The sequence below is a fragment of the Suncus etruscus genome, chromosome 3 (genome assembly GCF_024139225.1).
Source record: "Suncus etruscus isolate mSunEtr1 chromosome 3, mSunEtr1.pri.cur, whole genome shotgun sequence".
In the NCBI taxonomy this organism is placed as follows: domain Eukaryota; kingdom Metazoa; phylum Chordata; class Mammalia; order Eulipotyphla; family Soricidae; genus Suncus; species Suncus etruscus.
Genome location: NC_064850.1, coordinates 144,657,917 through 144,673,168, shown reverse-complemented (window position 1 = coordinate 144,673,168; position 15,252 = coordinate 144,657,917). Strand labels below are relative to the sequence as shown.

At 41.5% G+C, this 15,252-nt stretch overlaps 1 protein-coding gene across 1 annotated transcript in view; it reads left to right on the top strand.

Moving 5' to 3' along the window:
- Window positions 1-14,379: 14,379 nt before the first annotated feature.
- Window positions 14,380-15,252, top strand: part of THOC1 (THO complex subunit 1) — a 33,676-nt gene continuing 32,803 nt past the window's right edge. The window contains exon 1 of the mRNA XM_049770051.1: window positions 14,380-14,433. Coding sequence (XP_049626008.1) covers window positions 14,380-14,433 — 54 coding nt within the window. The remainder of the gene's footprint in view (window positions 14,434-15,252) is intronic.

The following is a 15,252-nucleotide window of genomic DNA, read 5'->3' as shown; positions in this document are numbered from 1 at the left end:
AAATACATTATTAATAAAAACACATTATGCTTTGTATCATGCCTATCACTTTATCTCCTTTCAGGACACAATTCCTTTCTTTTTATTTTTGTTTTAGGACACACCCCGCGGCACTCAGGAGTTACTCCTGGTGGCTCTATGCATAGAAATTATTCTGTAATTTGTAGTTACTCCTGAAGGCTCTGGGGACCATATGGGATTCCCCGGCATCAAACCCTGGTCAGCCACTTGAAAGGCAAATGCTTTACCCTCTGTACTATTGCTCCAGCCCCTCAGCATACAATTCTTGTTCAGAGTGACTATTTCCAATTCTCATTGTCTGAGTGATCTCTTCTCTGCCCTAAAGGCAATCTCCCACTATTTGTAGGAAGCTTTGTGCTGTAGACTGGTCTTCCTAGGACTTACCTCTACCATCTATGATATTATTACCATGCTATCTTTTTTGTCCTTATATCTCACTATATATATATATATATTGAAATGAGTCAGAGGGATATAAGAGGATATATATATATATATATCCTCTTATATCCCTCTGACTCATTTCAATAAAATTACTCAATTTGTTGTAATCTACTTGGAACTGAAAGATGGATTCAATATTCTGATCCCTTTTTTCCACTCTGTGTCTCTTTTTTTTTGGGGGGGTTGGGTTACACCCGGCAGCGCTCAAGGGCTACTCCTGGCTCTACGCTCAGAAATCACCCCTGGCAGGCACGGGGGAGCATATGGGATGCCGGGATACGAACCACCATCCTTCTGGACTCAAGGCAAACACCTTACCTTCATGCTATCTCTCTGGCCCCTCACTCTGTGTCTCTTAATTGATGACATTGATTGATTGATTGGTGAAGGGGAAATGTTCTTTGTATGACTGAAACCCAACTACAATCATGTTTGTAATAAATACATTATTAAAAAGACACATTGTGCTTTGTATCGTGCCTACCACTTTATCTCCTTTCAGCACACAGATAATTGTCATGGTATTTTGAGCCATCTTTTTTAAGAAGTTTGGTGTGTTTTGGGGTTGTTTGCCTTAAAGTAGACCCAGCAGCATTTTGTGTCTGTAAAGTTTTTGAGCTGTTGTTTATCCATGAAGCAGTAAATCCTTTCTTCAAATCTAATTGAAAGTCTGACTGAGTGAAGTATTCTTAGTAAGACATAATTTCATTGATTTTATTATAAAAAATATATCCCCCCTGAGCAACGTCTGGTGTGACCCCAAAACAAAACAAAAAGACAAATATATATATATATATAAATCCCACCACTGCCTGCCTTTGGGGCTGGAAGGTTGCTTGTGATAAATCCATTGTAAATCTCAAGTTTGAGGGCAGGAGAGATAGCATGGAGGTAGGGCATTTGCCATGCATGCAGAAGGACGGTGGTTCAAATCCCGGCATCCCATATGGTCCCTCAAGCCTGCCAGGAGCAATTTCTGAGTGTAGAGCCAGGAGTAACCCCTGAGCGAAGGCAGGTGTGACCCAAAAAACAAAAACAAAACCTCAAGTTTTCTTCTTTGTATGCAATTTTCATTTTTATAATTTCAAATTTCATTCTTGCTGCTTTAAGTATTCTATCTCTACCTACAGTTTCATCACTGTGACTAGAATGTGCCTTGGGTACTTTTATTTGGATCTCTGTTAGAGAATATGGGTGCAAGCATTCTTCAGCTACAGAAATTTCTCAGTGATGATGCTGCTGTTAATTCTTCTTAGGGGTTTACTTCTTTTCCCTCTGGGACCCCAATGATTCATATGTTGTTCATGTCAAATTTATTCCAAAGGTCTATTGTCTGTTCATTATTTTTTTGTTTTGTTTTGTTTTTGCTTTGTTTTTGGGTCACACCCAGCAGCGCTCAGGGATTACTCCTGGCTCTACAGTCAGAAGTCGCTCCTGGCAGGTTCAGGGGACCATATAGGATTCCAGGATTTGAACCACCGTCCATCCTGGATCGGCTGCACAGAGGCACATGCCCTACCACTGTGCTTTCTCTGGCCTCTTAGTGAAATTCTTTAATAATTTTTAAAATCTGCTCTTCCGGGGGACTGGAGAGATAGTACAGAAGGACAAAGGGTAAGAACCTTGCCTTGCATGCAGTTAACCCTTGTTTGATCCCCAGCATTCCACATGGTTACCTGAACCCCACCAGGACTGATTCCTGACCACAGAAATTGAACCCAGTGTGGCCATGTGCAAAGCAAATACCCTACCCACTGTATTGTCACTCTGGCCTCCCAAAGTATATAATTTGTAGAGATCTATCTGCATCAAAATATTAGTGAGACACATATTATTCATATCACCAGTCTGAAGATTGGTGCCAGTCCACAAGTGTAGTCAAGACTGAGACAAGGGTTGGTGCAAGAGTGAAATGAGTAAGCTTCCAGTTTCATAATTGCGGCAAGCAAGGCAAATTAATGGAAAAAAATGGTCCATACTTAATGGTACTTATTGATTGTACCCTTAAGTCGGAGTGCACCCTTATGTCAGAGTGGCCTTTAAATGATCTGAGAAAAAAAATGTGACTTGTAGGGCATATTCACAACATTGTTGGGGCCATTCCATAGTACAAATATGGAAAATGTACTGTTGTGTATGTAAATATTTTGGGGGATTACTATGTTGCTCACCCTAATCTGATTAGGTGATTGTGCCCTACCCTAGGGTGTGACCTGGCATTCTGCCCCCACCCTAGGGTAGGACCTGATTCTGCTTCCACCATTGGTTGGTATCTGATCCCACCATTGGGTGGGACCTGACTCTGGACTATAAGAGCAAGGGCCTGTGGAAGGCGAGAGGCTTTTGCTGGCTGGAACTGAATCGGAGTCTTTGGACTTCAGTTTTGTCCATCCGAATAAAGCAAATATTTCCACGAGCCTGATTGTCTGCGAGCTGTTTACCCGCCGTTTCACCTCAGAACCGTGGGCTAGACAGGGTGGCAGACACGTGCTACGAGCTGGAAGAAAAGGGCCTCATTCTCCATCCCTCCATCAGTCAACCTCTTCAGGGGCTGTCCTGCTACATAATGGCGCCCGGACAGGGACCTGAACCCTGGACCCTCAGAACTGTAAGTGAAATATTTCATTGGAAATTTCCTATGCTGACCATCAAATGGTTTCTGTGGTTAGTCATGTGGATTTTACCACCCTTAGTCTTACGCATTGGTGCTCTAGTATACAAGTGGATCATTCCATTTTGTTTAAAACTAATTGGTTTTGATCTAAGGACAATCACTGCAGTTGGATGGTTGTGGTCTATATTTCAAATGAAAAGTGTAGTGTCTCTAGCCATCATAGTTTGTGGAATTTCTGTGTTGACTAACGTTATTATTATGAGCATAGTTATTTGCTGTTATTTCTATTTAGGAAATAGAAAGTGTAGAAATGGTGAGGCTAAAACCAGTATAGATAATAATGAAATTTATCTGACGAAAACTCAGACCAAGGTGCAGGCTGACGAATCCAGCCCCACCATCAACAATATAGAAATTTTTGCTGGAAGAAAAACAACTCAGAATGTTAAGCCTGCCTGATTCTAGTTAATTGCTTGACAGTAGTGACTCAGATAATGATCTACCTCCAGTGCTAACTCCACGAAGTATGCCTCCTTCTAGTCACAAAATTGAATCGCAGAGCAGAGCAGATTCAAAAAATGAACCACATGCTCAGTCTCAGAGCTCTATTCAGAGTAATTTTGCTAATCAGGCTTTATCCCCTATAGACGGGGTAAATGTTTCTAACTATGTACCCTATCAGATGGAAGAATTAGATCGGTTTAAAAGATCATGTAAAGAAAATGGGCCAAAATCGCCATACAGTGTGGAGTTATTAAGACTTTGGAGTCATAACTCATCTTGGACTTTGTATGATTTTAAAAGAATCGCTGAAATATGCCTGTCGTCTAAACAGCGAACTGAATGGGAAATGTACTATTCAGAAGGCGTAAAAGCTAAATTATATAGTCCGGATGGTATGAAAAAGCAAGTGGCAGGTGTTACTCTATCGTATGAATTATTGATGGCAGAAAATCAATTTGCAAATATTCAGACACAAGCAGCTTTACCTAAGGAAATCTTAAATTTAATCAGGGAGATTGCATTGTCAGCATGGGAAAAAATTGATTCTAACAGCATTGTAGAGGAAACTTTTTAAAAATTACCCAAGGCCCTTATGAGTCATTTGCAGAGTTTGTAGGTAAGATTAAAGATGCTCTGAAGTTACAGGTGGAAGATGAGGAGATTAGAAACTTCCTAGTAAAATCTGTGGCCTATCATAATGCAAATTCAGCCTGTAGATTAGTATTGAATACATTAAATGAAAAGTCAGATCTGAATGATTACCTTTATGCCTGCCGGAATGTCTATGTGGAACCCCAACCTCCACCCCACTCAGACTCAGTACAAACCTTCCCAGTTACCAAGGGAACAATGTCTTACTCCCCTCGGGGACAGAACACTTTCCGGAAACCAGGTCTTTGCCCAAAATGCAAAAGGGGTCGCCACTGGGCGAAAGATTGCAGATCCAGAAACCTCATTAATAATAACCTAAGTAGAGGTTTCAACACAGTCCCCAGGAGGCAAATCGCCTGCTACCATTGTGGAAAACAGGGACATATCAAAAGAAATTGTCGTCTCCTTATAAATTCAGCTCCCCAAGAACACACATACAAGATGCAGGGAAACGCCCACAGGGCCTCCCCCCAGGCCCTTCCAAATCAGGGGCAAAGTTCACAGACAATAATCCTTCCAAGCCCAGCCCAAGAAAATTCATCACGATAAGGGAATTAATCCACTCTACTTCAGGGAGTGCCGGATTAGACATATTATGCCCAGAGGACATTACAATTTACCCAGGAGCATGCCCTTACATGTTAGAAACTGGCATTGTAGGCCCGCCACCCCCAGATACCATGGGTTTGATTCTTGGCAGAAGTTCCCTCAACATAAAGGGTATATCAGTAATCACTGGTGTCATTGACTCAGATTCCATGGGAGAAATCATTGTAGTTATTACTGTACCAGTTTCATGGACCTTTAAAAAAGGAGAAGCGATTGCCCAGATAGTAATAGTGCCTTATGTCAAATTTGGGACTTCAGATAAGACTAGAATTGGAGGTTTTGGAAGCACAGATCCGGGTGCTGCTCAAAACCCAATCGTGGCTCTGGTTGACTAAATGTAAAGATGAACACCCAATGATCAAACTTCACTTGGAAGGCAAACCCTTTGATGGAATGATAGATACGGGTGCTCAGGTTACCGTAATTTCTGATAAAGAATGGCCAGAAAATTGGCCTCTTCAGGAAATCCCGTATTCCCTAGAAGGAATAGGAGGCCTGAGTTCCTGTCTGTTGAGTACGAGGACTATACTATTTTACGGCCCAGAAAATCAAAAAGCAATAATCAGACCTCACGTGGGCCCATTTTCACCATCCCTGTGGGGCCGTGACCTACACAAACAGTGGAAAGCAGAATTCCACATCCCATTAGCTCCAGAAGAGTCCGAACCTTCTTTTGATTTAAAAACCCAAAATTTTTAGTGGGGGCCACTACCGTAAAAACACCAGCACCAATAAAAATAAAATGGAAATCTGATGAACCAATTTGGACAGGTCAGTGGCCCCTTAAAACTGATAAATTAAAGGTGCTGACAGAATTAGTGGAGGAACAGCTAAGTTTAGGACATATTGAACCATCTTTTTCTCAATGGAATTCACCTATATTCACTATAAAAAAGAAATCCGGTAAATGGAGACTTTTGATGGATCTTAGAGCTATAAATTTATCCATGATACCTATGGGCAAATTGCAGACTGGTTTACCATCACCTGTAGTTATTCCAAAGGAATGGCCACTAATTATAATTGATCTGAAAGACTGCTTCTACCATATTCCTATCCACCCAGATGATAAAAAACGTTTTGCATTCTCAGTTCCTTCTCTCAATAATACCCATCCCTGCAGACGTTTCCAATGGACTGTTCTCCCCCAAGGCATGCTGAATTCCCCAACCATGTGTCAGTTTTTTGTAGATAAGGTTTTGAGCCCTGCTCGTGAAAAATTTCCTCAAGCCATGATATTTCATTATACAGATGATATCTTGCTCACAATGAACAACGAAACAGATTTACAGGAATTATACTCTTATGTTACTGACTGTTTACAAACATCAGGACTGAAAATAGCTTTAGAAAAAATACAGATAATGCCACCGTATCAATATTTGGGTTTTATTTTGGACCGGACGTCTATACGTCCACAAAAATTTTCTATCAAAAAAGAAAACCTCAGAACGCTTAATGATTTTCAGAGACTTTTAGGTGACGTAAATTGGCTCCGCCCTGCACTAGGAATCCCAAATGCAGAGTTATCTAATCTGTTTAAAACGTTGGAGGGTGATCCTGCTTTAGATAGCCCGAGAAATTTAACAACAGCTGCAAAAAATGAATTGGACATCTTCTTGAGCAGATTACAAAAATCGTTTCTCTCAAGATTCATCCCAGGAGAAAAGGTATTACTGTTAATCTTCCCTACTATAGAAACCCCCACAGGGGCCTTGATGCAACAGTCAGGACCTTTGGAATGGGTGTATTTACATAACAAACAACCTCGCTCAGTTGTCCCCTACTTACAACTGATTTCAGAGATTATTATCAAGGCAAGACTCAGATCTATATCTTTACTAGGTTTTGATCCAGATATAATAGTTTTGCCAGTACCAAAAAAGGAAATTGAGTCAATATTGCCAATTAATGAATCTCTACAAAGGGCCCTCTCAGATTTCACAGAAGAAATATCCTCCCATTATCCAGCAGGAAAAATTTGGGACTTTTTAAAGAAAACTCAGTTTGTTATTTCTTCAATTGTTCGGGATTCCCCTATTCCCAATGCCAAGGTTTTTTACATTGATGGATCCCAAAATGGAAAAGGAGGAATAACTGGAGACAACATTAATATGACCATAGATACCAAATATAAATCTGCACAGAAAGTTGAATTAGCAACGTTAATTTACCTATTAGAAAATGTATCTGAAGCCATGAATATAGTTTCTGATTCTTTGTATGTGGTAAATTTATGTCATGTGATAGCCACTGCATCCCTTAATGCTAATAACCCGATCATACAGGACTTACTTAAACAATTACAGCAGCTTCTTCAAAAACGAACCGAGCCCATCTTCATCACACATATTAGAGCCCACTCAGGTCTTCCAGGACCTATGGCTCAAGGAAATAAAACTGCTGACTTGCTAGCAATGCCTATATTTAAATCACCTATAGAGGAACATTCAGCCCTACACACAAATGCTCGCCGTTTACATGTGAATTACCAAATTCCATGGAGGCAAGCTAGAGAAATCGTAGAAAACTGCAACGTATGTGCACCGTTAACAAAAAAGACTCACATAGCAGGAGCAAACCCAAGAGGCTTACAGTCTAACGAACTTTGGCAAATGGATATAACTCAAACAGATTTATTTCCAAGGAAACCTTATCTTCATGTTGTGGTGGACACTTATTCTCGGTTTATGTGGGCAATTCCCATGTCTTCTCAAAAATCTAAGGCTGCTTGTAGTTTTCTTTTACAATGTTTCTCTGTGATGGGTATTCCATATTCTATAAAAACTGATAATGGGCCAGCCTATGTTAGCAAAACTTTTGAATTTTTTTGTAAGGAATGGCAGATAAGACATCTCAGAGGAATTCCTTACAATTGTAGGGGACAGGCCATTGTAGAAAGGACTCACAGAACCTTAAAAACTCAATTGCAAAAAAATAGAAAAAGAGGTTTACCACCAACGGATTTGCTGTCTTTGACTCTTATCACACTAAATTACTTTAACTTACCCCAAGGGGAAAGCTACACTGCAGCGGAAAGACATTTTAAAGAAGATATTCAGAGACAAGAAACAACCCATAAACCTATTTGGATCAAGGAGGATGAAAAATGGATAGCTGGCTATCTTCTCCTAAGAGGAAGGGGTTATGCCTATGTTTCTATAAATGATGACCCTCCCAAGAAATTTTGGGTTCCATTACGTCTTGTTAGAAATCGGGCTAGCACAAATGATCAGGTTCAGACTACAAACTCCCCTTCAGAGAAAAAACAGAATACTTCAGACACTAACAGCAGTAATATTACTAAGGTCTCTGGGGCAGGGAACGATTTAGCTGTCACACACCATACAATGAGTGAGACTGATGGTAGTGATAAACCCTTACACTCCGAGATGCAAAAGGAAAGACAGGAACCTGTCTTAACTGGGCTCCAAAATATAGGAAACTCTTGCTACATGAACTCAATATTGCAATGCTTGTATAATATTTCAGACTTAACTCAGTATTTTTATAAAGATCATTATAAAAAGGATATTAACAAGAAAAATCCGATGGGGCATGAAGGTAAATTAGCCGAAGAATTTGGTCGGCTCATCAAAACCATGGGAAATGGATTTCATAGATATATTAACCCTGAAAGCTTCAAAGTAACAATTGGTTTACTTAATGACCAGTTTGCTGGACACAATCAGCAGGATCCTCACGAACTACTGATGTTCCTAATAGAGGGATTACATCAGGACTTGCTTACTGTAAATCTAATGAGAGACAAAACTACACATCTCATGGGAAATGAAAATTATGAACAATTTAGTCCAGAACACCAAAAGGCTCATAAATCTATTATTTATGATCTCTTTCAAGGACAATTCAAATCTATACTCCAGTGTCTCACTTGCCACCAAAAGTCTGAGGTTTATGAGACATTTGTTCATTTGTCTTTGGCTGTTACATCTACAGATAAATGTACATTACAGGAATGCCTCTCTGAATTTTTTAAAGAAGAAGAATTAAGAAATGACAACAAAGTTCTGTGCAACAGTTGCAAAAATAGAAGGGATTTTTCAAAGAAAATGTACTTATGGAAACTGCCACCAGTACTTATAATACACTTGAAACGTTTTGCTTTTGATGGCAAACAAATAAAAAAATTGCATACTTATGTAGATTTTCCTTTAGAAGACCTCAATTTAGAGGAATTCACTTCAGAGAATAAAAGCAAGATTAAGAAATACAACTTATCATCGGTGTCAAACCATTATGGTAAAGTTCACTATGGACACTGTACTTCATACTGTAAAATTGCTGCAAAACAACACTGGATAAATTTTGATGACAAGAAGATCAAAAAAGTCCCTAATACATTGGTGAAATCCACAGCAGCATACATCCTGTTTTATACTTCTTAGAGATCTACAATGAACACCAGATAATCATTTTACTTCCTTATCAGTTGCTATTAATGCTCTAGGATTCTTTCCACAGGCATGATCAATGAATATAGATTGAAAATCATGAATCCCCAATGTGTTTCCTTGTAGGATGGATTTATGTCTTAATTTCATTATTGCTCTAGGTCTCAGTTAATCATGAAATTTTACAAATTAATTTAGTCAAGGTTCACCTGAAAGAGAAATTTCTCATCATATTAATGTTTTTCTTTCTAGGTATACTCATTTAACGACTTTCACTCTTTTTATTTTAACATCATTGCTTTATTTCCCTCAATTTAGGTTTTAAGACGCTTACATAATGATAATTTTAGGTGGACTTTCTTCACAGTGCTTCTTGCCTATGATTGATTATCATAAAGTTACTGTTATACAATAACTTTGTATATATACTGATATACACGTATAGTAGAGTTGTCCATGTTTGTATTATGCATGAAATTCTCTTTCAGATCTGCTAGGCAAAACCATAAAAAAAAATTTTTTTTTGTGAATTTGAAATGATTTATCTAAACAATTGCCGGCTATTACATTTTAAGGAGCTTTTAATTGATTCAGCTGAATTCTCTTTTCTTTTGCTCTATTTTGGATCCTTTCTAACAAATATTTTTTAGTATGAGTGAGTGTTATGGCCATATTTTTTGTGAAGTCTGTGTATGTATGTCTTGTTTAGTGTCTGTCTGTTCTGCATATTTTGTATATAGTTTCCTTTTTCCTAACTTTATCTTCCCCAAATTAGTCTTCCTTATCCTTCCTTCTCTCTTCCTAGTCCTTAACATTTTAATTTTCAGGATTTCACATGTGCAACCCATCTCCTTCACCCACAACTACAAGCTTCCTGATCTCGGCGGGAAGAAGAAATCCATGACTGTTGGAGTTTTACACCATATATGCTGCAAACTTGTTGGAAATGAAGCCACCTGGGATTTGTGTCACAATGTAACACCAGAGAAAAGATCCATGGACAAGACCCACAGTCTCTGGATCCCAGTTAAACTGTGCTATCTGAATTTCTGGCTTTCCATCCACATACAAAATGCTATTGTTGACCGTTTCTACAATGGCTACCCCAAGATTGCACCGATCCCAAAGGAAATACAGAAGCCCAACCAACTTATGATGTAATGATGTAACGCTTGGGGATGCCCCAACACATGAATGACTGTACTGGCCTTCCTTCTTCATTCAGCTTGATGTTATCTCCTGTACAAGGCTTCAACCGGCTTTTCCAGACCCATCAAGTGTCTTCTGCCGGTCTTTTTGGAGTTCCAGACCCCTCATATTTACAGATTAGTATTGAACTCTGTAGAAATTACATCTGTTGTTTTTCCTATAACTGTAATCCTTTGAAGTTATGTTTGGTACTACACTTCTTTTGACTATCGTAATTAATGTTTTTCTATTTTAGTTTTTAATATTAGGAATCGATGTTGTATTACATTAAGGTTTTGCTTTCTTGACTTTAGGTTTGTGAGTTATATATTATTGTCTATAATTTCCCAAATGATATTTTTGTCTGTTCTCAGGGTTTTTTGCGTGGGCGCATCATAGGCAAAATACTAGGTTTATAGAAGGTTCCATCCATTTTGGATGGGCCCTCAAGTTGTTTATTTACACAGGGAGGGTCTCTGCCTTAAACATTTTGTTTTGGTTTGTGACTTAAGCTCCCATCTATAAATAGTCGACATCAATTTCAGACATCTTATGGACTTCAGACCGGATTAAGAACTTGGACTAAGTTCAGATACCTATTGATCATCATTGCAGTGGCTCCCCACTGTGCAGAGGGTGTATGTGCCACTTCTTCCGAAATAAAGGCCTAGTTCAATGCCCTCAAAGATGGGCTTTCTGGTCTACCTGAACTTGAATGAAAATGGAGCTGGAGAGATAGCATGGAGGCGAGGCGTTGGCCTTTCATGCAGAAGGTCATTGGTTCAAATGCCGGTATCTGCCAGGAGCGATTTCTGAACGTGGAGTCAGGAGTAACTCCTGAGCACTGCCAGGTGTGACCCAAAAACGACCACCACCACCACCTACAACAACAACAAATAAAGAAAAGGTGCTTCTTCTTGCCTGCTACACAACCTTTCTGGTGTCTCTTCGAAAGATCTATGTACGTCTTAGATTTATCTTCTCAGGAGCTTGTAGTTGATTCCTTGATACATGTTTCTGGTTTTAGACACCCTGTGCTTAGGTTAGAAGTTTTTCTTTACATTTTCCTGTGATGCGCTTATGCAAACAGCCGCTCTTTTATTATTGACTAATTTTTCTTTTAATAATTGTAGACAATATTGTTTGTTTACTAAAAACAAAAGGGGGAATTGTTGTGTATGTAAATATTTTGGGGGATTACTATGTTGCTCACCCTAATCTGATTAGGTGATTGTGCCCTACCCTAGGGTGTGACCTGGCATTCTGCCCCCACCCTAGGGTAGGACCTGATTCTGCTTCCACCATTGGTTGGTATCTGATCCCACCATTGGGTGGGACCTGACTCTGGACTATAAGAGCAAGGGCCTGTGGAAGGCGAGAGGCTTTTGCTGGCTGGAACTGAATCGGAGTCTTTGGACTTCAGTTTTGTCCATCCGAATAAAGCAAATATTTCCACGAGCCTGATTGTCTGCGAGCTGTTTACCCGCCGTTTCACCTCAGAACCGTGGGCTAGACAGGGTGGCAGACACGTGCTACGAGCTGGAAGAAAAGGGCCTCATTCTCCATCCCTCCATCAGTCAACCTCTTCAGGGGCTGTCCTGCTACATGTACACTGAGCCTACATGTCAATTACATGTCAGTTACATGTCATAGTACAAATATGGAAAATGTACACTGAGCCTACATGTCAATTATATTCAAGAGAAATAGATTCTATTTACCTCTCTGCTCTTAAGTGGTGCTGTGAACCAGAGCAGTGCCATTACCCAGCTGGGGCCTGAACCTAGGAAAACAAAATGGAGACCAGGCCTGCACAATGGCCAGAATGAAATTAGGGAATCCGCCCCTCCTCTAGCCCTACCTTTTGGAGGGTAAGGATCAGAAGTTGGTAAGAGATCGAAAACATGAGGTATGGCATAATCTGGTAAGAATACCCTAAATCAGGGGTCTCAAACTCAATTTACCTAGGGGCCACAGGAGGCAAAGTTGGGGTGAGGCAGGGCCGCATAAGGGATTTCGCTTACCGAATATTTGCAATAAAAAATCGCATTAATAAGAAAAAAATCGCAAAAAATCGCATTAAACATTTGCATACCCCGAAAGGAACTGCTCGGGGTATGCGAATGTTTAATGCGATTTTTATCTTACTAATGTGATTTTTATTGCGATTATTCGGTAAGCGAATAATCGCGAATACTGCGATATTTGAAGGCCGGCCGCGGGCCACAAAACGTTGTACGGAGGGCAGCAAACAGCCGACGGGCCGCGAGTTTGAGACCCCTGACCTAAATTCTCCGTTTGTTTCTGTTCATTAAATAAAGGTTAGGAATACGTGAATTCAGATACGAAGGTGTATAAGTCTCTGATGAGGTCAGATCTTGATGAGCAGAGTACTCACAAGGAAGCATCCACCAGCCACTCCCGGAGAGTAATTCAGTTTACCCTAGTTGGGAAATGGATATTTATATTAGGGGAGAGTAGGGTGTCAGCCAATCAGGTATTATGTGAAAGGGATTAAATGGTGTGTTTAAGGAAGACAGGAAGAGGAGATTAGGGAAAGCAGGGTGTGTGCTTAGCTACACCTTGAAAATGTGGGTTGAAAATGTATAAAGTGTGTCTCTACCAGAAGCTTGAAGCTCTAAATCTCTCTGAATTATGGTCCTTCAATGCAGAGTTTTAATAGATCTGCATAAGCCTCTGTCTTCTCTTCTGCTCGGTGGCCAGCCATCTAACATTTGTAGCCTTATTTCTTACTATTATGTCACTGTCTTTTTGTTTATCTGCTAAAGAATTATATGCTGGATGGGAAAAAATAGAAGGAAAAAATAGAAGAAAAAAAAGAATTATATGCTGTGTTCGGGGCTGCAGTTTGCCTTCTTTTGTCTGAAGTGAAGTCACTGCAGGGCTAATACGTAGTACTGACTTAAACTTTGCGGTGTGCTTCCATCTTTGCCAACCTGGGACATAAACATAACAGTGCTCCAGAGAGTTAATAGCCATCTGTAATAATAATCTCATCATGCTAGACACATTAAGCGTGCCAATGTGAGATAACAAATTACCACTAAGCTGCCCATTGAGCACATCTATTCCGGAGACAAATAGAGGAAATTGCTGCATAGATGGGTTTTGTACCTATTTTCACAACCGAGCGCCAAGTAGTACTGCGTTCCATAGAGATCTAGCTATCTGTATCAAAATATCAGTGACAACCGGGGTTTGAAGAGAGTTCAGCTGCCTTACACACAGTCCATGGTCCCCAGAGCCCGCCAAATTCCTGAGTAGAGTAGCCAGGAGTTACTGGAGCTTTGCTAAGTGGGGCTCCAAAATGTGAGACTCATCTGACAGCGGTCCCGGAATGAATAAATAAGAATTCCTGATTTCAATGGGCGCTTTTCCAGTCTTGGAATACAGGCCAGGGAGAGAAGTGCTGCTCCGTGGGCCACGATGCCCGCGAATCCCTCACACAACTGGCTTGAAGCTCTCCATTGGCGAGAATGACAAGAATGACAGAATGACAGACACAGGCCGGGCTTCTCCAACCTGGGCCTTGCTAGGACAAATGAAGCCGCCTCGGGACTCTCGGGCGCCGCCCACTGCGCACCCAAGAGCCGACCATCCCTTCCCGCCACCGCAAATCGCACACCCTGGCTCAGTTGCCGCCGCTCAATTAACAAGGCTCAATTAACTTCTCGATCTGCCGTCGGGCCCACGAACCCGACTGTGAGGCCTACAGAGGATTCGAGCGCCCACTTCCACCGCGCTAGAGCGCCGCGCCGCGCCTCCTCCAAAACCATCCGCACGGCGCGCTCCCGAGGTCTCTCTAGCCGCGAACGGCGCCCGGTCTCGTTGCTCTCCCCCCCACGGCGCGCGCCGCCTGACGTCATCTGCATGCGCCAGGCGTGGTGGTGGCGGGCGCGCGCAGCCTAGAAGATGTCTCCGACGCCGCCGCTCTTCAGTTTGCCCGAAGCACGGACGCGATTTACGGTGGGGAGGTGGTGGGAAGGGGCGCGGACCTGACCCGATTTTAACCTAGTTTTACCCGAACCCGAGTTGGGCTCTGGGGCTTGGTGAGGATCCAGCGATGAAGAGGAAGCTCCCGATGTCGGAGCTCGGGGCCGGGGAAGGGGGAAAGCGGGGCTCTTGACCCGGGGATCTGCTGCCTCGCAGTCGAGCCCGGGAGTGGTCCAGGCTCCGAGGACGAGGATCTAGGCCTGGATGGATGCATGCATGCACGCACAGCCGCGGGAGGGGGGCGCGGGGCGCGGCTCCCCAGGTAACCTGCCCCTGCTCCCTCCCTCCCGCTGGGCCTCGGAATCAGAGCAAGCTGCCTGCTGGTGGTTCCAGCTACAATCTGCTACAAAGTGGCATCGAGATCCACGAGATCCTAAATACAAAACACGATAGGGCAGCTGCCAGCTGCTCTTTATTTATTTTTTACACATGTAAGGAAGAAGAGTTTTCAGCATTTGGGAATTCCTTTTACCAAAAGAGCTTTTGTTGTTGTTGTTTGTTCGCTTATTTAATTGAATGACACTGAAGTCATCTTTTTATAATCCCTGGCAAGTGAGGCACATGCAAGAGATTCTCTCCTTAGCAAAGATGTACTTTATTTTTTTTCCTGATTCAGAATCGGTATTTTGTATGTTGCATGTTCCTGAAAAACCCCGTTGGAGGGTGTCTTGTTAACGATTGTACCCGTATTTCGTGCCATGATTCAGTGTCTCATTCGTCTATGCTTGACATAGCTCCAGTGGTGCTACATTTGAGGGTGTTTGGCTTTGTTTGTTGTTAACGTTTGTACTC